The sequence below is a fragment of the Ahaetulla prasina genome, chromosome 11, assembly GCF_028640845.1.
Source record: "Ahaetulla prasina isolate Xishuangbanna chromosome 11, ASM2864084v1, whole genome shotgun sequence".
NCBI lineage: Eukaryota > Metazoa > Chordata > Lepidosauria > Squamata > Colubridae > Ahaetulla > Ahaetulla prasina.
The window spans coordinates 749,478-777,073 of record NC_080549.1 but is presented as its reverse complement, the minus strand read 5'-3'; the positions used below and the strand labels follow the sequence as shown (position 1 = coordinate 777,073).

At 55.4% G+C, this 27,596-nt stretch overlaps 1 protein-coding gene across 7 annotated transcripts in view; it reads right to left on the bottom strand.

The window, feature by feature from the left end:
* Nucleotides 1-27,596, bottom strand: part of DLG3 (discs large MAGUK scaffold protein 3) — a 40,878-nt gene that overhangs the window by 9,813 nt on the left and 3,469 nt on the right. For 3 of the 7 annotated variants that reach the window (XM_058197062.1, XM_058197063.1, XM_058197065.1), the window contains 11 exons: nucleotides 27,034-27,162; nucleotides 13,144-13,197; nucleotides 12,360-12,410; nucleotides 11,956-12,080; nucleotides 11,661-11,830; nucleotides 10,939-11,075; nucleotides 10,447-10,591; nucleotides 10,157-10,316; nucleotides 8,353-8,509; nucleotides 7,783-7,885; nucleotides 1,270-1,384 (listed from right to left, as the gene is read on the bottom strand). In XM_058197062.1, coding sequence (XP_058053045.1) covers nucleotides 1,270-1,384; nucleotides 7,783-7,885; nucleotides 8,353-8,509; nucleotides 10,157-10,316; nucleotides 10,447-10,591; nucleotides 10,939-11,075; nucleotides 11,661-11,830; nucleotides 11,956-12,080; nucleotides 12,360-12,410; nucleotides 13,144-13,197; nucleotides 27,034-27,162 — 1,346 coding nt within the window. Of the gene's footprint in view, nucleotides 1-1,269; nucleotides 1,385-6,792; nucleotides 6,876-7,782; nucleotides 7,886-8,014; nucleotides 8,151-8,352; nucleotides 8,510-9,040; nucleotides 9,174-10,156; nucleotides 10,317-10,446; nucleotides 10,592-10,938; nucleotides 11,076-11,660; nucleotides 11,831-11,955; nucleotides 12,081-12,359; nucleotides 12,411-13,143; nucleotides 13,198-27,033; nucleotides 27,163-27,596 lie in introns of those variants that run through there. The other 4 variants (XM_058197064.1, XM_058197066.1, XM_058197067.1 and 1 more) reach the window with 4 other exon arrangements.

Sequence of the window (27,596 nt, the reverse complement as noted above, 5' to 3'; positions counted from 1 at the left end):
CCCAAGCAGGCCTCCAAGGTCCCTTCCAGCTCTATTCTATTCTATTCTATTCTATTCTATTCTATTCTAATTCTATTCTATTCTAAAACCAGGAGGGTTGCTGTTTTGCAGGTTCCTCTTGCTGCCACCAGGGGGTGTGCTGTTCTGTGCCTCTGCCCCATTTAAGGGTTTACTTCCTGCTCGGCACAAAGAACCCAGGAAAATGTTTTGGTCGGGGCTGGATCAGGCATAACAAGCCTTGTAATTACCACAACCGGCAGCTTGTCCATTTCATCAGTTTCAGCTAAATTGTGCTCGAAACTACTCCACCCAACAGGGCTGCGTCTGCTCTCCCAGTGTGGAAGGGTTTGCAGAGCGCTGCCTCAATCCCAGGAGCAGCCAAGAAGGTGCTGTGCAAGATGGGCCCAGAAACCCTGGCTGCCTTGCCATTGAAGAGAGAAGCTGCGCTGGGGAGGCGTTTGCCACGAAGCAGCTAAGCGGCTGGGCCAAAAAAACTGCACCGGGGTTGCCTTGTGTTGTAAGCAGCCAACCACTCGCTAGAGCCCTGTTCCAGGGGCAATGGATTTATCGGCTTGCTCCCCTCGGAATCAGTCCAGGCACCCCACGAGAGAAGCAGCCACCAACGGCCAGAGAGCCGCTTCAGGGTGAAGCCAAAGGCTGGGGCCCTGCAGAGACTTCGTCTCCTTTCCTATGTTGGGAAGACTCAAGAGTGCTTGGCAGAGGAGGATCAGCCCCTTCCCCACGGGGGGGGGGGTTGTTAGGGTTAACTAAACCAAGGTTCACCCAATTTGATTTCAGGATTCATAGCACAAAAGACAGTCAGATGGCTGGGTTTGCTCAACAAGTGTGCTTGGCAAGTGCGTGACCAAAGGGGCCACCTGGAGACCTGAAATTCACAAATGATCCAGGAGTGCCCCACCACAGGAGGCCAGGGGCATCCCACGCGCTGGATACCACCTGGGATTCCTTGCTCTGGTGGATGCAAGGAGGCCATGCAGCCTTCGGGATGGTACTCCACATGGAAGCAATGTTTCAGGAAGATGGGAAATGGCTGAGCCACAGGCCGAGGTCAGAATTGTAACTGAAAAATGGCTCAACTTTGTTGTAACAGATTAAAAGCCAAGGGTCCTCCTAGCCAGGCTTTTAACACCTCAGCATTCTCAGCAAGTGGCACCACGAGGCCCCTTTTGCTGGGAGAAGAGAAGTAGAGATCACCTTGAGTGCGGCACTGTAACGAAAGAATAAATCTGAAGAGGCCCTTCTGCTTACCGGACATAGAGGGACCGCTTCTCACTTGTCCGAAGTGAACCAGACCCCGAACTCATGCTGCTGTTCATCATCTGCTCTCGGAGGTCATGGATCTTGGATTCGAAGCGGCTGTACTCTGCAAGCACAAAGGAGGGCGGGTTGGGAGCCGTGGCACAGACAGGCCCCCTGCAGCCCAGCCCAGCGGGGTCTCTGCGTTTCACACACAAGGGACAAAGAAGCAGCCGGCCGAAGCCATCACCTGTGCAACTCCCCCTGCCAGGTCCTGAGCCAGATACACTGCATACCTGAATACAGGTGTTGGCCTTTTGAGAAAGTCACGGTTCAACGGGGCATGACAAATAGGCTAAAAAGGCAACTAACAGGGACCGGTCAGGTGGTATTCATTCAGTATTCTGCGCTTATAGAGTATCGTTATGGCTGAGATCACATGCTCTCAGAAACGCCACCGGGGAAGGATATAGAAAGAGGCAGCTTATTAAACCTCTTCCTTACTAAGGAGAGACTGAACAGGCTGGGTTGACATCAAGGCGGCCACCCAAGAGAAGGAACCCAACACAGGAGGAGCACTTTACACACCAGGGGAAAGACGGAGGGGGACAGACAATCCCAGAATCCGCAGGAACCAACGAAAGTGGCTGAAAGGAAGTAGAAGATCTCCAGGCAGTATTTCCCCAGACTGACAATAAACTTCTAGCATCTATTACCACAAATACTTCAATGGCTAAAGAGATGCAATTGTGTTTTAAGAGAGTTGGCTTGGCGCAATTAATTGTAAACAGCCGTTCAAAAGTCCATTACCGGCATCCGGCTCTTGAGTCTCCCGGGAGATAAGATTACAGGAAATTTAACCAAGCTGGGCTTTAATGCCAAAAGTGCTTGGATGGTTTGAAAATATTCCTAAAGGCGCTGGCAAACATGGTGCTCTATCAATCTCCCTAGTCCTGCAGTTGCAAGCATCCAGATTATGCAAGCAAAGGGTTATATAAACAGTCTTGGGTTTACCATTTACTTCAACGTTATTATGCCTTTTCCATTTTCATGCATTATACATACTGTTAAACAACGTTATTACACAGGAGCTTGCATAAGGTAGAGGTGGTTATTTTGAAAGTTTACAATTTAAGATCAATGTGCAGAAGACCTTAGAAAATCAAGTCCACAAGAATTTTCTACACGGCTGCCATTTAGTTTCTTGCTACTCCCAGCAAGAGTAATTCTGCTCCAATAGCAGAGAAAACGCCTTAGTTGCCTTCCAGAATTCAGAATATTAAATATTAAATATTAACTACTAAATAATAATAATAATAATAAAAATAAAAATAATAATAATAATAATAAAAATAGAATTCCAATTCAGCATTAAACACATCATCTCTGCTGGAAGTTTAAACCAGACATACGCTGGTATGTCAGCTAAAAACAAAAGCAGGAAAACTTCTCTTTTGCTAGGAACTTTTATTCGGTCCTTTCTTTTTGGCCTCTACGTACATTGTCTAGAAACTGTTAAGCACTGAAAGCTAAAAAACGTGGAAATTAAAAGCAGAGCCCCAAGTATGAAGTGTTGTTAATTATTCCAAATGTCAATTTATTTGATTTTATTACTGTATGCCTGATTTAATTCCTTCAATCCTAGATATTCATTGTAAGGTGTGTTTTATGCAGTTGAAAGCCATTTTTATCATTTGCTGGGGTTCTTTGTCCACAGGCTCCAGTCTGATTCTTCTCAATCGCTTTCTGTTTTTCCTACTTTTCTGCCAGAAAACTCCATCTTCTCCCCCACTCTCCTTGTGGCCCCATCAGTCCTGCAGTCTTAGAAAAATTACCCAAAGTTACGTTTTTACTTATGTTACAGTGAGTGCTCAGTTGGCAAGAACTCAACCACACACCAAGCATCGATATAGATCAGCTTGTGAATTTTCCACCCTGGCAGCAGCTGAGCCATGACCAATATTGATCCAGTTTTCCAAAGTATCAATATAGAATGTAGAAATAACAGGAGCAAGCTAACTCAGCTTCAGGGACAATGGATTTAAAAATCATTTAATATAAACACGCACCATGTTGGGGTACATGTGTGCCTTGAACAATGGTGCAGGAGATGCTAGGAAAAGGCAACGATCAGCGCATGGAAACGCCCTGAGCCCACTTATGCTTCAAAGAGCATTTCCCCGTATCCTGAGCCGCCTTCTCCCCCAGACCGTGCAGCCTTCTGAGCCGCCTTCACAGGATCTTGGAGAAGCGGCCTCACAATCGATCCTTGCCTTGAAGGCTGGTGGCTGCAGAGAGGCAAAGCTGCAGGCCCCATCTCCAGCACCCTCCTCAGGCCTCTGAAACAGCTAAGCCACAACCAGACTGGTAAAATATAAATGGATTAAAAGAAGAGGCTCTTCTCTAAATGCAAATGATGAAAAGGGGTAGAGCCCCCCCCCCAGCATCCTGCTCCCACCTGCTCCCCTGAAGCCAGGTGCTCTCTCGCTCTGCATCGCCCCTGAAGCTCTCGTCACATCTACTGATATCAAACATTTAAGTGGCAAAATTTTCTCCTTTTTTGCCATGTTTGGAGGTGTGTGTGTGTGTGTGTGTGAGTGAGTGTGTGAGAACCCTGAACCAAGCGGGTCCCTGGCAAAAGCAGACCCGGCTCCCATCCTCAGCTTGCAAACGCCACTCAAGGCTGGGCAGATTTCAGGACAAAGGCACAAAACAGACTAGGAGCTCTTCCGAGAGCTTGTCTGACCGCCTCGGGCTGTTTCCTTCCACTACTTAAAAGCTGCCCCCATCCAGCCACTCTCGGCTCAGAGGGACAAACAAGAAAGGCTGCTCCGCTCCAGGAGATGGCAAGGGCTCAGTTTCCAGCGCGGGGGCGCGCGGAGGAGGACAGTGTGCTCTGATCAGCCTCTCATGACATCAACACGGAAGGGGGGGGGAGAAAAGCACCCCTGAGGTGGATAAGAAAACCAGGCCAGCCTCAAAAGCCAGCAAGGAAACGCTCTGCTAGCAGAAGGTGCTTTCAGCTGCACTGAAAGGCTTTTTTTTTTTTTTTGGGGGGGGAGGGAGGGGATCACGTGGGGAAGCAGCCCGTATCTCCCTTGAATTAAGTACAGGAAGTTGTCCAACAGGTCAGACGGTGGAAAATCATCTTGAACTAATAATACATATTCCCCCCCCCCCAGACTCCTGGAAGCTGCTAACGATATGATCCCAACAGCTGCCACCTCTGTTCCTATTCCAAGTTCCTTGGCCAGAACAGGCGCAAGGATCTTTCTCCCCCTCCCCCACCCTTCAGCTCTGCATTTGCCAAGAAACAGGTAAGGAGAGAGAGAGAGAACCTGGCTTGTCGAGAGCAAGTAACAGCTGGTTGCTTCTGCAGTGAGATCTGGGCCCTTAGCAATCTCAGGCAGCTTTCCTGGGGCCCAATGATTCAACTCGGGGTGTGTGTGGTGTGTGGTTTGTGTGTGTGTTTTAGAATTCCTTAAAGATTCTTAGAGATCATGTTGATACTTCTGCTTCTCCCTAGCAATGCTTCTCCCCTTGATTACACTTTAAATGTACAGGCAGGTAAGCACTTTCATGAACTTCACTGGCAGATGGTTGAATGCCTTCCAAATAAATAAATCCTAGCTATTGGAAGAGTTTCAAGGCAAAGAAGCAGAGGACTAACACTGCAGCTTGTTTTCGGGTCAGAGGTGAATCTACTCTGCATCCAGAGGTGCCACAAACTTAAACGTGTTTCCCATTTCTGAAATTCAACACAGGTTCAGAAAGGATTGTGGTGTCTTTACTTGTTTCAGGGCCTCAGCTTTATCCCTCAGGACTTTAAAATTCAGAGGACTATTATTTACCTTTCATCTCCCACAAGGGTACAAGGACACTGATCATTTTCCACACATTTACAGTTGTGAGCCACAGCCCAACTCTCCTGTAGGATGTTTCTATGTGAAACCCAGCTGGTATCCACGCTGCAAAGCCCTCTCCTTAAAGAAGACACGTTTCAAGCATCAGAGCACGCAAAGCCTGATGACAAGCAGGAACCCAGCATCCCACATTAACCACATTGGTTAACTCAGCTCATTCTGGTTAGCATTCATCCCCTCTTCCTCTTTACAGCTACCAGCAATGCAAGTTCCACCCGGCAGCGAGTCGGAGAGAAAAAGAAAACCAAACCAAGCAAGAATTTCCTGCACCCAAGACATCCTTTCTCAGGGAGGAAGAACCAAGTGTCATGCCAGCTGTCAAAAGACAGGACTATTCACTTCACAACCAAACAGCGGATCTGTCAGCTTCACCCTCCTGCTCCTTTCTGAAATACGTGCAAGATTCAGCCGGACCAAGCAAGAACTCTTTCAGCCACAGAGCTCAAAATGCAGCAAAAAGATTTTATGATCATGGTTACTACAGACTGGCAACAGATGTCTCAGGAGTCTCCACGCAGAGCTACCAAGCGTAACTCTCTGCTGTGTAGAGTCACACTCATTCAGCAGAGACTGAAAAACTGATCGGCCAAAAATTTCCCGTGGAATTTGAAAAATGGTCAGGCTTGCAGGATATCAGGTCTTTTCCTTTACCAGGGCCGGGAACCCGCACAATTCGGTCAAACTGACACTCAGCATCCTTCACAACCAGCCACATTGGCCGGGAGTAGTTCAGCAATGTTGGGAGCGCCTTTCGTGTCGCGCTGCCCCACGACCCAACTCTTATATCTCCAGCCTGGGACCACTGAAGCAGAAGGTGGCTGAATAAAACTAGTGCCCAAAAGTCCATTTGAGGCTGTTTTCTCACGACTGACTTTTATGGACATTGCAGTTCTGGCGGACCCGGACTGTCCCGTTCAGGACCGGCAGATAAAAAGGTTAAGGCGGTGAAAAGAAATAAGAGAGGCGCAGAGCGAAAGAGGCTCGTCCGAAGAAAAGAGCTCCGTCTCCCTTCTTCCCAGGGCCGGATCACACACCCCACGGCGGCTCCCGGGCGATGCCGCCACGGCCCCAAGCGCTTCGGCCAGGGAGGGGCCACGTGGGGCTCCTGGCTCAACCCGTGAAATGAGCCTCCGCTTGTCCCGACGCACCGGCCACGTGGGGCTTTGGGGTCCTTTGCAGGTGGGCAGCCCCCCCCCGCCCCCAAAGGGCTCCCCTTGCCCCGGGAGGCTCGGGAAGCAGGAGGCCCCTCTCGGCTTCAGCGCCCCCCGCCACCCTCCGGGGATCCCCCGGCCTCTCTCTCTCTCTCTCGGGCGGGCCCCCAACGGCCCCCCGCCAAGCCCCGCAGCGCCCGGGGGCCTCTCCGCGCCGGCCCGCCCCCCAATGCCAGGCACGGCCTCCCCGGAGCGGCACCGGGGCCCCCGCCCCCCACGGAGGGACCGCCCCGCCCCTCTACAGCGTCCCCCGCGGGGGGAGGGGGGTCTACCCGGAGGGTCTCGCGAGAGGAAGAGGCTCCCCGCCCGGTTCAAGGCCGCGCCGCCCGCTCCCGCCTTCCTCCGCCAGGGCTCCAGGCGGCCCCGGAGGTTCCACGAAGGACGGCCCGGCGCCCGCTCACCTGCCCGCCGCCGACCGCGCTCCCGCCGGGCGCCCCGCCTCCCCGTCCTCACACAAAGCCCGGCCGGCCGGTCGCCCGGGCGGGAAGGTGGAGGCGCGGCCTCGCGACGGGCTCCGGCCAATCGGCACTCCGCTCCGCCCGTGACGCCCAACCGGATTTCGCGCTGCCGACCCTCCCCTCCTGCCCGTCCAATCCCCGCCCGAACTCTCATAGTCGGTCCTCCCCACGCTCCGAGGTCTGCCCAATCGCCGCCCCGTTTCGAAGCCCCGCGTCTCCACCCCATGCACAGGCCACGCCCCTCCGTGTGTCCTCAACGCCCTCCCGCCCCGCCCCGCCCCTTTCTACGACAGCGTCCTGCTCGGCCAATCGGCGGCCGCGCTGCTCCATCTCTAGGCGCCGATAATCCCCGGGCAACCCCAGCCAGGCATCTCATTTGCATGCAGAGCGCCGCCCCGCCCGCTCGCTCTCTCTCTGCTCAGCCCCGACGCGTGTTAACCCGTACACACGACGCGCAGGAGGGTGCAGCGGGGAAAGAGCCGCATCAAGCCGCGGAAAGCTTGCGCTGCCGGCCCCGCGGCTGTCCCAGGTGTCCCCTGGCTCCTCTGCGCCCGCGCGGCTCCTGGTCCCCGGCTGGCCGGAGGGAGCCCCTCGGACAGCAGCCCCCGGGGGCCTTCTAGCTGCCGCCCCCGCTGCTTTCCCTGCTCCGGCCTGGCCTTGGTCAGGGCCTGGCCATCGGCTCCAGCAGAGACCCCGGGAGGGCAACACCAGCGGGCGCCTCTCCAGCACAAAAGCCCAGCTGCCCCGGGAAACCAACCACCTCCGGGGCCCACCCGAGGCGGCTCTGCTGGACCCCCGGAGAGAAAGGAACCGGGCACAGAGGCTGAAGCCAGTCAGGGGCAACCAGAGTGCCCTGCCACCCAGTTGGCCCATTGAGCTGCCAGCCCTGCCCCCCCCCCCCGGAGGACCCCCCAAGAGCCACAGACTTCTTACCTTCGGGCCTGTACTGGGCCACGATGGTGACGGTTTGCCCGGCCCGCTTCAGGGCTGCTGCCGCTTGCTCATGCGTCGCATTCCGAAGGTTGACGCCGTTCACCTGGCAAACAAACCCGCCCGTCAGCAGGAGGGCAAAGCCAGATCCCCGCACCCCCCTCCCAAAGCCTCCAGCCTCGGGCTTGGCACACTACGCCAGGCCCTGAGCTGTGGCAGGGAGCGTGCGCCTGACCTGGTGAAAAGCGGCCCCCTGTCCCTGGAACGTGGGGGGGCAGCCTGCTTGGCGAGGACCGGGATTCACCCGCCTCCCGCAGGCTGGAGGATCCATTTATGCGGGGAGCCTCGGCACTGTTTTCCCCTGGCCAAGAGGAAGCCAGCTTCCTTGCAATGGGGCTGGGCTAAGCCAGGCCGGACCGGTTGAGTGAGGTGCCCTGCCCTGCCCTCCGTGGGCCAGCGGGTTAACCCCTTAATGGCTGGGCAGAAGGGCCAGAGGAGCAAGGAGACCTCCGGTGGTGTGCAAAAGCACCATCTCCCCCCCCCCCAGCAGAAGGCAGCCCCCATTGCACTCACTGACAGGATCCGATCGCCACGCCGCAACTCCCCGCTCAGGTCTGCTGGTCCCCCGGCCAGGATGAAGGAGACGAAGATGCCCTCCCCATCCTCGCCTCCTACAATGTTGAAGCCCAGGCCACTGGAGCCCTTGTGCAGAGAGATCTTTCGGGGCTCCCTGGCAAGAGGAAGAGGAGAGGGGCAGCCATCAGGGATGGGGTGAGCAAGAGCAGCTGGGGCTTCATCCCAAGATGGTGGGTGTCAATCAGCCCGCCCAAAAAACTGTCAGCTGCACCCCCACATTCAGTCCAGAGTTGAATTGGACCCCACATTCTGAGTAAAGGGAGCCTTTGGCTAGTCTGCTGATGCCCGGAAGGAGCAAAGGACACAAGGGGGAAAAATTGGGGAGGGTCAGCTCCTCTCCATTCCCCACCCCCAAGCTTCTCCTGGCTCATAACCAGCAGCATCAGTCCCATTTCCTCCTCTGCAGGATGCTTGCCTGCTCCTGCCCCCCCCCACCTCACATGCCAATTAGCTTGGGAGGGGTCTGCACTCCAAGAGCTGTGCTTCCCTCCCTCTGAGGCAGGATGGAATCAAGCCAAGGACAGCATTGCTGACCCATTCAGCCCCCCATATCAACAACAAGCCTTGCAGAGACCCCACCCCCACCCCTAAACTAAAAGCACAAATGGGGGGGGGGAAACAATACCGAATCCCTCTTCGGTGCAGGCTTGCAGACTGCAGGTGGGGGGGCTGCCTCCGGTAGGACATGGAGGAAGAGACGTTGACCGTGATCATGGTGGCTGTGTCTTTGGGAGGTGGGGGCAGGCAGCCTGCCTTTTATCTGCGCTGCCCCGCCCTCCCCTCCCAGCAGCCGTAGCTGTCAGAGCCTTGAGATGATCCAGATGCAGGCGCTGCCCAGGAAGCTGCCACTGGCCTTAAGCCTTCCCTCCCTCTGGGCATCTGCCAGGAGGACCGTTAGGCAGGAGGGGGAAGGGGAGGGCTCAGCCTGCACAGCCAGCTCTGCAGAAGGCAGGCTGCCCCAGAGCAAGGAAGAGCCTTCCAGCTGTGGGGTAGGCCCAGAGGCCCTTGGTAGCAGGGTTGGGGCTCCCAAGACTGCCAGGGTCCTGGCTGGGAGGCTTCACGTGCCTATTCACCCCTTGCCTATAAGTCGCAGCCTGCTGGACATTGGGGCAGGGCATCTGGTGGGCAAGGGGGCAGCCCCTCTGTTTCTGCCCCCTCCAGCAGGACTTTTGAATTAGGGCATCAGTTACCAGCCTTCCTCTGCCTCAGTCTGGTTCGCGCCCTCGTGTGGTCATGAGCCAGCACTGCCAGTGGTTGGGTGCCCACTGGAAGCCTGCTTGCCTTGGCCCTTCGAACCCCTCTGATGCCAGTCTCTGCTCTCTCCTTTGCCCACAGAGCCCTCTTCTTGCCCATCCCCAGCACAGAAAAGGGCTGGGCCTTGTGTTCAAAGGCTAACACCCCCTCCCCATCTGCCCCCTTCCAGCCCCCCCCCCACTCTCCAGCTGTGTCATTGGTCTCCCTGCCTGCTGGGGGCTACAAGAGCCTGGCCAGAAGGACCCTAACAGCAATCAGAAAAGGCGGGATGGGTCCTGCTTCAAAACACAACAAGCACAGGTCCTCAGTTGAGCTTTCAGCTTTGGGGGAAGGTTACACACACACACACACACACTCGCACCTTCCCTCTGAGAGAATCGCAGCCCTCTGTGTGCACCAGAGGAAGAAGAAGGCCTGTGGGGAGAGACGGACACCCCCTCCCCCAGCCTTCTTTGCTGTTGGACCCAGCAGCGGTACCATTGCTCACCTGGTGAAGTCCTCCTCTCCAATCAGGTGGCGGGGCACAGGTGAGTAGCGGGCAGGCGTGACCTGGGGGGGAGCAGGGTAAGCGGGCTTGCTCTCCATGCCTCCAAGATAGCCTAGGCCAGGATTATGGCTTATGTGGTTGTCGGCCAAGGCAGAAAAAGCTAGGGAGACAAAGGGCGGGAGACAGACCAGGCTTAGCCTCCGCTGCTCTGGGGCGGCCTCCCCCCTCGGCCGCCACCCAGACCCGAGCCGGGCACTCCTCCCCGAGCTGGAGGGGGGGCAGGGACGTACTGCTGGCATAGTCTGGGGGCGCATACAGGTCATTGATGTGGGAGCTGCCTGGCTTGGCCACCTTCAGGTACACCATGTCGGAGGTGTTCTTGAGAGCAGCCACGGCCTCTTCATGCCGCACCTCTTGCAGGTTGGTGTTGTTCACCTGGGAGAGGGAGGCGAGGGGGAAGAGAGCAGCACACAGGTAAGCTCTGAATGCCCGAGCAAATCAAGAGAGATCCCAGCGGGCTCCAAAGCCCACTCTGAAAGTCAAGAGCCTCCCCGGCGTACATCCCAACAAGATAGAGCGCCTCAGAATATGGAGGATCCATGCCTGGCGATGGCAATCAGTCCATTAACCTGCAGGAGGGTTGGATCTCGATTCTGGGTGGTACCAGAACCAGACAGAACAGGGAGACATGCTTCATAGCCGGAAACCGCCCTCCATGCGGCCCCTGACCTCCATGGCATGGCCCATCACAGCCCGTAAGGGAAGCCCCGCTGGGTCCTCACCGCGAGCAGCCGATCCCCAATCTGCAGCCTCCCGTCTTTCTGAGCTGCGCCCCCTTCGATGATCTTGGTGATGTAAATGCTGTTGTCGCCCGGGATGTGCTGGTTTCCGATGCCCCCCGCGATGCTAAAGCCCAGCCCTGGAAGAAGGAGCATTGCATTGGTGGGGAGACATTCCCCTTTCATCAGGTCTACTCTAAGGTTGTCAGCTGTTGGCAAAGAACGGAGGGCCGAGAAGGGCAGTGCCAAATGCTCAAGAAGGGGGAGGCCCTCGGCAAGGAGGAACCGTTCTGCTGCAAATGGCCAGAAGCACAAGAGAAGAACAACAGGGAAACTCAGCTTGGCTCCTTCCTTAGGGGTAAGAGGGCTCCTCTACAGGAGCATGGCCAGCCTCGCTGCAAGAACTGTTGGGGGGGGAGCCTGGGATAGGTCCCACACTACCCTCCCCTGCTGGGCTGTGAGATGTTCTCCTTCTCCCGCAGCTGGAATCAGCTGTGCCCCTCCAGGCAGCAGGTTCTCCTGAGGAGGGGGCTCATGACCAGGAACCTCCACAGCGCCTGCTCTGGCCAAGGCACTTTCCCAGCCAGCAGCAGCTCCTGCAGCCCCCCCACAGCCAAGCAGTTGACTCTCCCGCCCAGCCCTGTTTGGTGAGACCCCCCCAACTGAGACTCTGGATGTAAGCTCAAGTGGCAGTTGGCCCCCTCCCCAGGGCCCCAGCCCCTCACCTTTGGGTCCTTTCATCAGGTTGACCTCCATGATGGTCTCTGGCGGGGGCTGCCTTCGCCTGACCAGCAGCCTCACCACCGGCCCTGCCTCCTTCAGCGCCTCCACAGCCTTGCTGTGCACCACCTCCGAGACGTCCACTTCATTGACCCGAAGCACGCAGTCGTTGACCCTGCGTCGCAGAGCAGAGGGGGAGGGAGGGAGGAAGGGTCATCTGGACAAACCTACTGCTCATCTGGACAAACCTACCAGCCCTGCAGGGTCAGGGCCGGGGCCTCTGCACCCCCTGACACTCACCCCAGGCGCCCGTCCATGGCAGCTGCTCCACCTGGGATGATCTTGGTGATGAAAATGCCAGGGTCGTCGGGGATATGGGGGTTATCAGTGCCACCAGCAATGCTGAAGCCAAGGCCAGAGTTTCCCTGCCAAGAGACCCAATGTGAACATCCGCTCTCCAAATGAGGATCAGGAAACCGAAGGGGAAGCAGAGAGCCCGGGGGCAAGGAGGGGCAGCCCCGGGAAGGCAAGGCTTGGACCCAGCTGGATCTTCCAGCCTCAGCTTTGCCCAGGACTGGAGACCCCAGTAAGTTCCATTTTTGAAGACCACTATGGAAAAGAGCCGCCCCCTGCATGTGCCAGGGATGAAGAAGGTGGGCTTGGGTGACTGGAGGAGAAGGCCGGACCAGGGCAGCCCCACTCACCCGCTCCAGGACAATCTCCTCGTACTTGAACATGCCGTCACTGCCATTCACCTGGGGGAGAGAAGGGAGTTCCAGGGGCCCAGAAATAAAGGACATCCCTCTGGCATGCCTGGTACATGGAGCCCAAGGGGCCAAAGACCAGCTTTGACGTGGACAGCAAAGGTCTCTCCTGACCCAAGCGGATCAGATGTGCCACGAAGCAGGAGAGGGGCAGAGAAAAAAGGCTGCTGGCCTTGGAACTCTTTTGGTCACTGAATCCCCTTCAAGGGTCACAGTGAATTATTGGGCAGTTAAAACCAGATTCTGCACAAATGCAGATGCTGGTGAAATAAACCAGGACGAGGCATTGCCACACCAGTGCTGCTTATTTTAGGAGCTCTGAGGTCATCACATAAACACCTCTCACAGCCCCAAATCCCTAGCTGGGGGCCTTGCTAGGGTCCAAAATGCCCAGGGAGGCTGACTGGCTGCACAGAGTCAGGGTGAGGAAGCCAAACCCTCAGGACGAGGGACGAGCACAGAAAGGCAGATTGTTTAGGCAGGTAGGAACTGAGCAAGGGACCCAGTCCACGGGCGTCTTCCCCAGGGAGCCTCTTTGGGTCACCCTCTCCAAGAACTAGCTGGCCCACTGGAGGAGAGACCTCTCCTGGTGATCAATCCCACCCCCTACCTTAGGCTCCAGACAACGGAGTCCACCCAACGGACAGCCAAGAAGGGCCGCTTCCTGGAAGTGAGCAAGACCCTTTGGAAGAGGCAGGGACTCTAGCAGAAGAGGCAAACTTACGGAGAGGCTGGGCTCCAGAGTGTCGGTGTTCACAATAATGGGAGAAGGGCTGGCCTGAAAGAGCAAAAGACACCCATGTGAATTGAGCTGCCTTGGTGGGTTCTCTTCAGTGTCTCCACTTGCCCAGGGCGGCCCCTGAGCGCATGGCCGGTCTTGGCATACAGCTCCCACAAGGGGGTGTCATTTCCATGGGGGAGGAGAGCAGGATCAGGGCCCCCAATTATCCAGCTGTTTGCCAACTGACTAAAAACTTGCCAACTCTAACATGGTTTTTCCTCTGATTTGGAATGGCCACTTTATCCAACTCCTTAGTCTTTGGCAGATCCTGGACAGATCCAGAATCCAGCAATCTCTTGGGTTCTGTCATTACCCAGGAGAAGGGATGAGAAAGAAAAGATCCCTTCATCTTTAGCAATATTTTCTTTTTTTGTTTTTTGTTTTCCACCAACTATGCCCCAGGAGCTAACAATGACCACAACACAAGATTTCAAGGGTAATTTTAAATGCACAGTATCAAATAACAAAGCACAATTAATAAATTAGGCAAGGAACAATTTTTATGATAATTGTTTAAAAACTCCTTATTTTTTAAAAATAGATCAAAGGTCTGGCCAAATAAAAAGGAGTTTCTTCCCATCCTACACCAACAAGAGCAACCTCCCCGCCCCCTGCCCATCCAACCGCAGGAGGGCAGTTTCAATTGGGGAGGTTTTCGGTTCTCGCTTGGTTCCAAGTTTGAACTTGTAGAAGAAATACTGAAAACAGAAAGCAGTTGCCAAAACCCGAACCCATGGTGCTCAAGAGTTATTAATCCATTACCAAAAACCCGCCTAGAGAAGTTGCCCCAAAAGCCAAAATCTACATAACAACAAACATGCTCAAGAAAATGCAAACTGGGAAAACAGACACCTGGGAAGAAAAAGATGTTTTAAATCATTAAAAGGGAAAAGTGGGGAGGGACGGGGGGGGGAGAGAAATGCACACCCAACACCAAGTGACATTCCTTTCACACCTGGTTTCTTTGAAGACTTTGAGAAGCCCAGTGGCTGAGCTATCTCTCCCTCCCTCCCTCTCTCTCTTTCTCTCCCTCCTTCCTCCCCTCCCCCCTCCCCCTCTCTCCCTCCTTCCTCCCCTCCCCATACCTCCCTTCCTCCCCCCTCTCCCTCTCTCTCCCTCCTTCCTCCCCTCCCCCTCCCTCCCTCCTTCTCTCTCTCCCTCCCCCCACCTCTCTCTCACACAGACACAAAACTTTGGTCCCTCCATCCACCCATTCTGCAGGTAACGTTGCCTTTGGAGCACAAACAAACTGAACTCTCAGATTTTATTTTAACTGGTTAATAATAAAGGAGAATATTTGTATCTCAGGGCTGACGATTAGCACTGATGATGTTACCTAGTTTGGGTAATGAAACCTCTACAAGGAAACAAGCAGGCCCAGAGACCACCAAGGACCCCACATAACTGGTTAATTTTACAGCCTTCGGTGCATCTTAAATCCACCTGTCTGCTTCCATTCCTGACTCATATCTCCATGGGGGCTCCGCGGTGGGGGCCTCGATCCCGCGCCCTCCCCAACCCGGGTCTTCCCAGGTTTCCTCCCCTCCGCCGTTTTCCCAGGCGACAGGAGCTGTCCAGCACCGGCGCCTCCTGAAGTGGCCTCCAGCTCTTCTTTCGAAGCGGGCAGCTGCGGGAGGACGGGGGCAGCCCCACTCCTCCGGGTCCCAAGGGATAAACCCTCTTCCCAGCCTCCTGCAGAGCCACTGCCAGTCAGAGCGGGCAACTGGGCTTGACTGCCCAGGAGCGGATTCAGCCGAAAGCCAACATGCCAGGAAGGAGGGCTGTGTCCATATCCACAGAAAAGAGCTGGGGTGGGGGAGGGGAGGGAGTGCCCGGATCACATTGACTCGGATTTTGCCCTCCACCGGAAGACATTTCTGTACGAGGGAGCAATCAGCCTGGCAGCCCCATCCACCCCCTTCCTTTGGCCTCCCATTCTCTCTCTAAAATGCCCGGAGTGCACTCAGGATCCCACAATGGTCTCTCATCAGCCCGAATGGCTTTCCAGCCAAATGAACCCCTTGTTCCCAGTGGTGACTCTGAGCTGAAAGGCTCACTTTGGGGCCAAGAGGAGTGAGGAAGCAGAGCTGGAGCAGTCACAAGGAGAAAGGGCAGCCCACCTGATCCTTAGAAACCCGAATTCCAGATCTAGGTTGGCCAAGATCCCCAAGCAGGCTCTGGCAAGAGATGGATGGTCTCCCTTAGCAACATCCACTCAGTTATTTTATGCTTCGATGCCCCCCCCCCAGTCAGCATGAGGCAGGGGCCTCCCCAAAAAAGGAGGCTTTTCCAATGGCCTCTGAGTACCTTTAGCCATGTGGGGAGAGGGAAGGCCTCCAAGGCTGCTGGAAAGAGCACCTGAAGCCATTGCCTTCCAGTGGCAAACTTCCAGGAGCAGCTGCCTGGCCAGAAAGTGCCGGATAGCCATTTCTCAATCTGCCTGAGCCTGGCCTGAAAATAACACCCCAGCCCCCCATTTCCCACAGCATTGGGGAATGGCACAGCTCTACTCCGCCTCAAGGGACCCTCCCCTCCAATTTTAGGTTCAGAAGGCACTGTCTTTTCAGCCAACAGGGGTTGGTTGGGTTGATTTCTGTAGGCAGGAAAGCAGCAAAATTACCCTCCTGCTACCCAAAGAGGAATGGGGGGGGCTCTTTCTTTCATGGGGAGCTGGGCAGATGATCAAAGCTAAGAATGGCCAAGGTCAGGCTTCTTAGAGAGACAAAGGGAAACACGCCACAAGAGTGAAATACAACTTGATATACATTAGGATTATTTTAAGAGCAGATGTCACAGATCAGCAGGCAGCACTAGCCACCAACTGCAGGTTCCCAGGCCAAGCGAGAACCTCCCTGCCCATCTCTAGGGTCCTGAGCAGCTCAGACACTAGTCAGAGAGCCCAAAAAGAAGGGAGGCCCCTCAGCTGATTCTCAGCATCTGCTGAGAAAGATTTGGAGGTTCACAAACAGCAGCCTAGCTTTCAAAGCCGATGCAATCGAATGAATCATTTTATGATTGGGTTCTAAGCCGAGTTTGTTATCTGCTAGAGAGAAAGAGAAGCAAAGTCAAATTAGTGCCTCCCCACCTCAAAAATTAGTCATCAGATATTGACACAAAGACTGGCAAGACTCAGGACTAGGCCAAGCCACAAACCCCTCAGTGCCACTCTGAGTGGCTCCCGTGGGCACACTGAAGTGGTTTTCTTGGCCACAAGATCAGAGTGGCTTGTTTTGTCTTTTTTGACTTCCAAATTACTCTTCAGATTCCCAACCCCGGGAGCAGAGTCTGACTTCACCACATTTCCAAGATCAGCCAATGTTGGCCATCCTTGTGGCATCAAGTATCATTGAAAGGCCTGTTTCTGAGAAATGACCCCAGCAGCTAAGCAGGAAAACTGCAGGTAGGAAGGAGGGAGGGAGAAAAGACAACCTTGCTGGGAATTGAAGCTCCTTATCCCCCAAGCCCACATCAGCCCCCTCCTCTCCTGCTTCTTCATGAGTTATTCCAATGGCAGCAGAGTCTGAGAAGATAAGGACCCCGTATTTTATTATTACTGCATCAAGGACCTAACGTTATCCATGGAGATTCAGAGATGAGATAAAATTCCTGGAAGAATCTGGGGAAAATAGGCTGCATCCCTTGTGATCTACAGGATCTGCCTGGAGGTTGCCTGGGATCTGAAGACCCTTCTTCTGTCTCACAGGTCTACTACCCAAGCTCTGCCTTTAAAAGGTGGTATCACACCATTATCAGTCTCCCCAAGAGACCACCATGCCCAGGGCCAGCAGGATGTTCTAGGATGGTAGACCCTTGACACTAAACCTGTCAATGAATGAGAAATGGAAATCCCTCCTGATGGAATCAATGTGGACCAACAAGGTTTGGTTCCAGCCCATTACAACCCCAGCATAAAGACCCCATGAAAACTGTCTCAAGTGCACAAACAGCTCCCAGTAGAGGGATCCACAGAATCTATGGGTCAGGGAAAATGGTTGACTGCTATCGCTGGAGGCCTTCTATTCAGATACCTGGGTGGGAGAACGGTGTCCAGAGGAACACACACTGGTAGGAAAGGACCACCATAGCACATCTGGGCACAACAGGCAACGCAAAGGGAGGGGCACCCCATTGCAGACCCAAGAGAAAAGCGCAGGTGAAGCTGGAAACAGCTACAGCTTCCCAGAGTTGGGTGGCACATGAATTAACAACCGTCCCAGCACCGAAAATGTGAGCGTGCGCACAACTTAAAAAACACGGCTAAACAGGACGGCGTAGCGCTGGGGGTGGTATGGGCAGGCCCACCTGCAGGTCACAACTACCGGTTCATCCAAACCGGTCCAAACCGGCACCAGCCCACCACTGCAGCTTCCCCTATTGCCTCTCTTGGCTTGGAAGACCCCAGAAGCCACCCTTCAGATTTGTGCAAGGGGCTGAGAGGCAAAAATCCCAGGAAGGATCCCCCGTGATTTACTGGCCACCCTGATCCCTTCCCCATAACAGGGCAGGTCAGAGGCACACAATGGTTCCCCATGGAAGCTTCCTTCTGACGGGGCAGATGCTGGGAGTCCCTAGGATGGAGGGGACCTGGGAGAAGCCCTCAGTTCTCAGGGCTCTACTTCTACTAAATGCCAGGCAGCTGAGGTGGGGGGGGCAGGTTTTTCTTTCCCTCTGAGTCATAGTGAATGCCAGAGCAACCCGCGGTGGCCGACATCCTGCCTCGCACAGAACAGGCAGAACATCCCAGAGGGGAGCCAGGCGAAGCGGCAGGGTGGCTCCCCACGGCCCCCACCCACCACTCCAGCGGCCTGGAACTCCCACGCCAGCCCACCAGCCGGCTTGCCCACTTCCCCTGCTTCCCCCAGCTGTGCTGCTTTCCACTCCACTCCCCCCACTCCGCCTCCACCTTCCAGTGCCAGGATGAAGCTCCCTCCCTCCCTCCTCCCTCCCTCCCTCTCTGAATAGAACATGAGTAGCCATAGCAACCTCACCCTGCCAACCTCCCACCTCCAGCTTCTCGGCCCCATCCTCTCCCTCACTCGCTCCCCCCTCTTGCCTCAGGAAACGCACCCACCTCTGGGACCCTCACAGCCCTCCTGCCCCAGCCATCCACCCTCAGCTGGGAGCCCCTCGGCACGCCCCATCAATCTGCCCCCCATGTCCCCTTTTATCCCTCATCACCCACTCTTTTCGCCTCAGGCAACCTCCAAGTGGCCAGTGATGCCCAGGTCCCTCCAGCTCCTCTGCTCCCATCCTGGGGACCATCAAGTGCTCCAGAGTGGGAGAACCGGAAGCTAAGGCTGCCTCTCACTTTTATGAACCCCCCCAAAGCCCCCCCAAATGGTGGTGTGATGAGTTGGACTGGAGAACCCTGGACTGGCTCCTTCCCGGTGGCCCCCACTCCCACACGGCACAGACCAGCCATGGGGCAGGAAGCCCCCCCTCTCCAGATCAACCTACCTCCTTGCACCGCCCTCCTGCCAACCGCTTTGCCATGGCATGTGTGCCCTGTCCCGGGCCACTCCACAGTGGCAAAGGGGCGCGTGTTCCTTTATGCCCTGGCTAAGGATCCCCACTTCACTAGCTCTGGAAAATGATGGGGGTAGGAGGAGGCACAGGAGCATTGAAAAGACTCAAGGGTGTGGGGGGGAGATTCTTGGCCTACAAAATCAGTCAGAGCAGCCCGTCCTCCCCAGGCTCTGCCAATTCCCCTCCAGTCTTCTGGAAACTGACATCAGTGACAAAGTGGGGCCAAGAACAAGGGGCCTGACTGCCCCCCACTGCCCTTCAGGCCAGGCCTTCCTTCCCTAAGTGCCAGAGAGGTGGCCACAGGAGAGGCCAGGCAACCCCACAGAAGCACCTGCACACATAGCAGGGACACAGGCGGGGGGCAAACCGGGACAGTGCCCCACCTCCCTTTCTGGCACTGCTAAAGACAGCCCCCCACCCAGTACAGGCCACGAGGGACCCTGCCACTTGGTCAGGCTGCCAGAGGGCGAGCCGGCCCTCCCCTGAGGAGGCAGCTGAGCTCAGGGCAAACCCTCCTGACATCCCTGTGAGCAATTTGGCTTGTCTGGGCCCTCTCTCTGAGCCGAGCCCCATCCTCCAGCTCAGCTGCTGTGCCATCCCCTCAAAATGCCTCCCCCTCCCCAGTTCTCCCAAACCTTTTTTCATCACACCACCGTTGTGCCTTTTGACCAGCACTGTATTAAACAGCCAGACCCAGAGCAGAGCCGTCCTTCACTCCGGCACGCGTGCATACACACACACACACACACACACACACACACACAAACACATGCACACAGATCTTGCCACTGCCATCTTAGGAGAGAGATGTGCATGTACCCATTTCCATCTGACAGCTCTGGGGGAAGGGAGCCCAGCAGCTTCACATACACTGCACAAATTGCCCACCTTAAACCCCTCCCCCCTCCCAGGAGTTGGCCAAGCTGCCTTTGGCAGGAGGCATTAGGGAAAAGGCCAAGCAGGCCTGCCACAACTGCAGTGCCCAATGCCAAGGTGAGAAGCCGGCACCATGCAGGCAGAGGTGGCTAAACTGGACAGGACTGTTCCCCCTCCCTACCCCTGGACGGCCCCCAGGATTCTGCCCTTCGAGGGCTGGGCTGGGGCGAGGCAGCCCAGCAACGGCGGCTTGGCCCACTCGCGCAAGGCGGGGACCCACCGAGACAGCCTCCATTTTATTGCCTCGCGTGAGGCTCCATCCATTTTCTCCGTTGATGTCGCCGAGGCGGCTGCGGCAGGGGGGTTTCCCGACCCCTTTCTGGGTCGGGCCGAAGGGTCCGAGGTCCGCCAGCCCCGTTTGATCAGAAGCGGGGGACTGGGGGCCTTCCCAACGGCTGCTTGGCCTGGGTTAAGGGAAGGGCGCATCCACGCGTGGACCGCTCGGTTGCTCACTCGAGGGCGGCGGCGGCAGGTCTGGGAGCGCCCCTGCCCGGTGAGGCCTCGATCCCCCGCCTCGTCCGCCCGCCTCCCCCTCGCGCCCGGGAAGCGGCACCCACCTGTTCATACCAGTCGCGGTTCGAGCAGGTGCACTCGGGCCACCAGGCAGGGCTGCTGCCGTTGATCTTGGGGGTGCCCGCCGCGCCGCCCCCCTTGGCCGGCCCCTGCTTGGGCGGCGCGGGGGGGGCGCTGTCGCGGGCGGTGGGCACCAGCTTGCCCTTGGCCCGGGCCGTGGGGGTGGCGCCCCCAGGCTGCGAGGGCAGCGTCTGCGAGCCGTAGCCCCCGTAGCCGCCCCCGCCGCCCCCGCCGCCGAATTGCTCGTGCTGCTGCCATTCGCCGTAGCTGGGGGGCTCCATGCGCCGCAGGGCCGCCATGCGCGTCACCTCGTAGCACTCCGGGCAGCGGCAGCAGTGGTGGTGCTTGTGCATCTTGGCCGCGCCGAGACAATGACCCCGCCGCGCCGCGCCCGCCGCCGAGCCCGTCACCTCCGCGGGCGCGCCGGCCACGCCGCCGCCGTCGCTAGCGCACCATCACCGCGGCGGCGGCGGCAGCCGCGATGCATCGCCCAGTCCTCTGAGCCTGCCGAGCGCCGGGGAGGGGGCGCCCACTACCCCCGCCGGCCGAGGCTGCCGCTGCCCTGCCGCTGCCGCGAGGGGAGGCCGAGCGAGCGAACCCCTGTCCGGCCCCGGGGCTGCGCGGCTGCCGCGGCTGAGCGCGGGGGCTTCTGCGGGCTGCTGGAGCCCTACGAGGAAGGGGCTGCTGCCGCTGCCGCTGCCGCTGCCGCCGCCGCCGCGGCTGGGGAGAGCGGAGGGGCCGCAGCCGCCGCCTGTGGTCCCTGGACGGGAAAGGGGGAAGGCAGAGCATCGCGCTCGCCCCGCAGCTCCCGTTCGCCGCGCCGCAGCCAATCGGCGCGCAGAGCAGCGGCAGCAGCGCCGAGCATGTTAAGCAGGGGGCCCTTAAAGGCGCAGCAGCCGCCCTCCCGTACACCGCACCGGGGGTGGGGTGGGGGAGGCGGCCCGGCCCTCTCCTCTCCGCCTGCTCCTGCCGACTTGACACTCGCCCTGCGAGGTAGGCTAGGGCAGGGCAAGTCCCACTGCAGGGGGCTTCGGAAAGGCCCAAGAAACCCCAGGCTGTAATCTTGGCGGATTCCAGAGGAGCCTTTCCTTACAGCCCCCTTCTCTTCCTCGGCTCCATCCCACCCATCCGAGACACAACTGGAAGCGGAGCCCTTAACGGGAGGCCTTTCCTTCCTTCCTCCCACCGACGGAGGTCTGGGCTTCTTATCTCTCTTCTCTCCAACCCTGCCAGCTTCCCAAGATCAGTCAAGGTCAGAGAGCAGCAACCTCTCGCCTGGGTCAAATCAGGGCTCTCTCTGAGGGCAGCCGTGAGGAGTCTGCTACCTTTGGGGCATCCTGGGGCTAAGTAGACCTAACCCAGGTGAAACCCAGGCCAGGCCAGCCTACAAAAGCTATCTTCCCTCAAAGAAATTCCCTAGAAATTTTCATTTCTCAAAGAGCGCACAGAATCTGAATGCTTAGATGGCACCCTGACATGGCACCAGCAGCCCTCCTGTGTCCCCTGAAATGCAGCTCCCAAACCTGCTAACATAGACATCCTCACTAGTGTGCTACACACGAAGCATGATTCACACACGATTCGACTTTTTCCCACCTCTACATCAGATGCAAACTGACTCAACCCTGGTAGAAAAAGCAGAGCAACCTGCAAGGCTCTGTTGCATGGAAGCTGTCCGGAGAGCAATTTGTGTTTCATCTCCTAGAGAAAGAATGAACCTAGAAAAGACTCTTCTCAAAACATCTACACCTTGGGCAGGGCCATTCTTCCAACCATATCCTTTCTACCTCCCCCTCCCCCACACCAGCTTTCAAATCAAAGAAATGCCTCTCAGAATAGGAACCCCCACAAAAATCCATCAAAGCAAGAGACTGATGAGTTCAAGTCCCACCTTAGCCATGAAAACTGGCTGGGTGACTTTGGGACAATCCCCCTCTCTCAGCCCAACCCACCTCACAGGGTTGTTGTGGGGAAAATAGGAAGAGGAAGTTGGGTTAGGTATGTGCGCTGCCTTGAGTTATTTGTAAAAGTAATACAGGCAGGACACAAATATATAAACCGAAAGTGGAATACAATTTTTTAAAGCCTCCAACCAACGTAGATTTGTCCTTGGGGCCATTATTAGTCATGCTAGCTACGCTTCTTAATCAGGAATTGTGGGATTCCGAGCCCAGCCCCAAACCCCAAATTCAGCAACTTGGACACTTTTTCTTCTGCTCTGGTAAACCTGACAATGCTCCGGTCTGTGGCTGCATGAGATTGAAGGAGAGCCCTCCTGCCCTCAGTCAGGCACTTGAGCAGCACAGAGCGCCATGATCTGTACCCAAAGTCCCCCTCCCAGTGGGAGCCTCCCATAAAAACCAGAAGTGAAATGCTCCCGGTTCGCACCGGATTAGCTGATCCGGTAGTGATGGCAAGCAGGTGGTTCCGAGAACCGGTAGCAAAAATCCCTGCCTCCCCCCGTCCATGCCCAGCTGAGCCACATGATCGTCAGAGCTTTTTTAAAAGCGTTTTTTTACAACCTATTCGGCCGAATAGGTTGTAAAAAACTAAATACATACTAGATGGACATTACCTTACAGATGACCCCCATCCCGTTAAAGACCTTGGAGTTTTCATGTCAAATGATCTAAATGCCAAAGCCCACTGCAACTACATAGCAAAAAAAGCTCTAAGAGTTGTAAACCTAATTTTGCGTAGCTTCTTTTCCAAAAACACCACACTACTAACCAGAGCATATAAAACATTTGCTAGACCAATTCTAGAATACAGCTCGCCTGTTTGGAACCCTCACCACATCTCTGACATCAATACAATTGAACGTGTCCAGAAATATTTTACAAGAAGAGTTCTCCATTCCTCTGAAAACAATAAAATACCTTATCCCACCAGACTTGAAATCCTAGGCTTAGAAAACTTGGAACTCCATCGCCTTCGACAAGACCTAAGTTTAACTCACAGAATCATCTATTGTAATGTCCTTCCTGTCAAAGACTACTTCAGCTTTAATTGCAATAATACTAGAGCAACTAATAGATTTAAACTTAATGTCAACCGCTTTAATCTAGATTGCAGAAAATATGACTTCTGTAACAGAATCATCAGTGCTTGGAATACTTTACCTGACTCTGTGGTCTCTTCCCATAATCCTAAAAGCTTTAACCAAAAACTTTCTACTATTGACCTCACCCCATTCCTAAGAGGACCATAAGGGGCGTGCATAAGCGCACAAACGTGCCTACCGTTCCTGTCCTATTGTTGTTTTTTTTCTTCTTCCTATATATATGCTTATACCTCCTTATATTTACTCATATATGTGTTTATATACTATATAATCTTTTTGTATGATACCTACATATATTGGGTTTTTTTTTATTTATTTATTTACATTTATATCCCGCCCTTCTCTGAAGACTCAGGGCGGCTTACAGTGTGTAAGGCAATAGTCTCATTCTATTTGTATATTTACAAAGTCAACTTATTGCCCCCCCAACAATCTGGGTCCTCATTTTACCTACCTTATAAAGGATGGAAGGCTAAGTCAACCTTGGGCCTGGTGGGACTAGAACCTGCAGTAATTGCAGGCAGCTGTGTTTTAATAACAGGCTATCTTACAGCCTGAGCCACCACGGCCCCCCTTTTTTTTGTTGTGACAAAATAAATAAATAAATAAATCCAATGCCAGCCTAGAGTGTGCCCCAAACTGCACAACGAGGTGGACCCCAAGAATTTCAGCAATGGACATTCTGGCAGGGGAGAAGTGACCCTCCAGGACCCAATCACCTGATTTGTATATGGGTTTTGGGGGGGTCCTGGTTCCCAGGACAACCAACACAATCCATGCTGGGTGGACCCCTGCCCCACATTAAGCCTTGTTGGTTTTGTCTAGAGCGCGACACACACTCTCTCTCCCATGATGTTGTAAACTAGGATGACAATTCAGCCTGTTTTGTGAACTTTCTATTCCAGAAGCCAAACTGAACCAAGTGGCTTGGTAGCATGTCCTACATCCTACTAAGGGTAGGATCCATCTCCAGACAAGTAGCACGGCGTAATTCTGAGTGACTCTGGAGCTTCTTTCTCAGTCATTCAAAGCAAGGCCTATCATGCCCAGCCCTGGTATGTGGCCCTTCTGTCTCCCTGTCAGAGAATATGTTACCAAGAAAGGACCAAGGGAAACTGAGGCAATAAAAGATGGAAGTAGCATCATCTGCAGAGCAAGGCCCCAAAGGGAGAGGTGGTGATCCAACTGGTTGGAGGGTTTAGCACTCAGTCCTCCAAAGCACCAGCAGTGACACTGGGGCCAGTAGTGAAATGTAAAATTTGTTACTACCAGTTCTGTGGGCATGGCTTGGTGGTTTTAACTTTTAAAAGCATTTTTTCAGCTGAAGAAAAAATGCTTTTAAAAGTTAAAAAAAACCCTCTTATGATCGTGCAGCTTAGCTGGACATGGGGGGGATTTTTGCTACCAATTCTCCGAACCACCCGCCACCATCGCTACCGGATCGGGCGATCCAGTCCAAACCGGGAGCATTTCACCCCTGATTGGGGCCCAAATCAAGACCTGGGGGTGGGGGGCAAATGAGCATGGTGGGAGTCCTAGTCTACCAGCTGCAGAGTCAATGCAAATGGGGAACTTCATCACCTTTGGAAGCAAATGGTCAGCAGCTCCAAGAAGCCCCAGGAAGCCCCTTCTGAGCTCAGGGGAAAGTGGGGAAGTGCAGGGGAAATCTCCACCCCCCCCCCCCCACAGTAGCATTTAAGTGGACATACAAGTCAGATTTCCTTTCAGAGAGGCCTCCACCTATGTTGGGTGGAGAGCTCCTAGCCCACCCTTCCAGAGCCAGGAACAGCTGCCCCTGCAGCATCTCCCTTGACTTTCCTTCCAGGCCTCTGGATCTCAAGGTCTAGAAAAGCAGAGGGGGAGAGGCAGGCTGTTCCTTCAAACCCCCCTTCCTCACTGGGTCCCCTTTAAAGAAGGAAGGTAATACAACAGATTTCTGAATGGCTGTTCCCTCCCCCTCCCACCCACTCACTTCCTAGCCAATCAGCCGGCAAACTGGAATCCCAGCAGCCGAGATTTCTTAAAGGCACCGTTGAGGGCTCACCAAACCCATTTCCAGGCATTTCGGTTGCTTTCCAAAAACACCCCAATGTTTTGCCTCTTTTGCCAATTCATCCCTCCCAACCTGGTGCTGCCCAAGTGGCCTAATGGCATGCAAAGCCCCGAGGCCAACCTGGGATGCCAAGCGCGTCTTCGTCACCTGGAGGAGAGCATGTCCATTTCTGCCCCTGGACAATCTGCCCAGGGGACTAACAGGACAGAAGCTTCTGAATTGAAGAAGGAACACCCCCCCCCCAAGAAATCCTCCTCTGAACAGATGATGGTTGGCATATAAGCTGTCTCTATTGTAGCAAATAGACCACCACGCTGGCACCCCCCCTCAGAAGAAAGGGGGGGTGCAGAAAAAGTTACTGCTATGGGCAACTTGTATTGCCCTTATGGGGTTAGGGGGCAGAGGGAAAGCAGGAAGCCAGAGAACTCAATCCAAACTGCAGCTTTCCTCCTCTAGGAATTGAATCAGGGCTCAAAGGATCCCCCCAGTTAGGATCTGCCCCAGCCCCTCTCACCTTCCTGCTCCCCAGAGCAGCTGCGCTTTACCGGGAACTGCTGGGACTGGAAATGGTGGCCAGGCACGTGGCTGCACTCCAGGGGCAGTGGACTGTTCCCTCCTTTTCAGGAGTGGAGTAACGTCCTGGGGCCTGAAGGTGAGCACACTTGGACAAAAGGGGGAGGGGGAAGGGTGGCCCGATCCTTGGAGTTGGAGGTGAAGCAAGGAGGAAGCCAGGAGGCCCTCCTCTGCTCCTTGTCCCCATGCCTGCCCCCCAAAGCCCCTCTCCCTGGGGCACAGAGCCAGCCACCCCGTTGCTGCTGTGAATGACCACCATGAAGCGCCAGGCGCTGGATCCCCAAGGACAGGATGGAGCTCCTAGCTGAAGCCACGTGGGACTCCAGGCCCCCAATCCGCCGCCCCCCCCAAAAGGTCTCCTCTGCCATTCCTGCAACCAGCCTGTCTCCTGGCTCCACGCAGGCAGCAGCTGGGTTGCTAGGCAGCAGCAGGAAGATGTCCGGAGAGGAAAGGAGCCCACGTGAAATCGGCTGTGCTCATGGCCCAAACCTGGGCTCTCCCTCCAGTGCAAGGAGGCCACTGCACCGCCCATCACCCCATTTTTTTTAACACTCAAGAGGCTGCTGGACACTCCCAGATAACAGCTGACCTTCCAAGGCACTGAACTGCAGGCTGTGCTTGCAATCGAACGGGAAGCTCTGAGCAGGCAATCTGGGAGCAGAAGCAGGATGCAGATATGCCCTCCTTCACCATCATTCCTCCCCCCACAGCCCTGAACTTGACATTACTGACTTCCAGAACCAGCTTGGCATGGAGACCTTCATGCAAGCGAAACTGGGGGGGGGCACCCCTTTTAGCTGAGCTTGCTTTGTTTCCTAAATTTTAGAGCCTCGTTCTTTTTTTCTTTGGAGGAGGACCCTGCTGGTTTAAGGGGAAGAGATAAGCAGGCTGCCTCAAGGGCTCTTAAACACAACTGGACTCCAGAGAGAAATTAGATTCCCCCCACACACACACACACAATTCTCCTGCCCGCTCCTCTCTGAATCCAATTGAATCTTTTCACAGCCTTGTTCTCATCCCCATCTCATTTCACAGGAAGCTAAGCCCTGCTCCCATTCCTGGGTTTGCCCCCCCCCCAGCTGCTTCTCTGCAGCATTGAGACCCTCACCTTGGGTAAGGGGCTGCTGACACCCACCACCACCAGACTGCAGACTTGTGCGGGCAGCTCAGTCCTGCTCTGGGTCACTCTCACCAACTGTGGCACCGCTTCTGCCTCTGTGGCCCCCGTTGTTCTTCCCTAGAATGTTGAGAAAGCCATGAACTCTGGAGAACAGAGAAAAGGGGGCTTCCATCTGGCCATTTGGTCTGGCTGCACCTGGGATTGTGGGACTCCTCAGGAGCAAGAGGAAAAAGCCCACCGAGCTGCAAAGGACGTGACCCCTGGGTGCCATGCACCCCCAGGGTTAGCCCTGGCTGCATCAACGGAAACCCCCCCCCAAAGGCTCACAGCCATCCTGAGGAGGCACAAGGAGGGAGGAGGGGAAGCCTCTTTTTGCTAATACCCCCTGCAACTCCACTTGTAGCATGGCAGCAGCTGAGATGGTTTTAAAAGCTTGGAAGATTATTTGCACACTTGCCTAAGATTCCTGCTGATTAGCAGTGGCGGAGAGCTATGACTATTTGCTAATCCTTCCTCCTGGAGTGATTTTTTTCTCAAATCTGCTCCTCTGG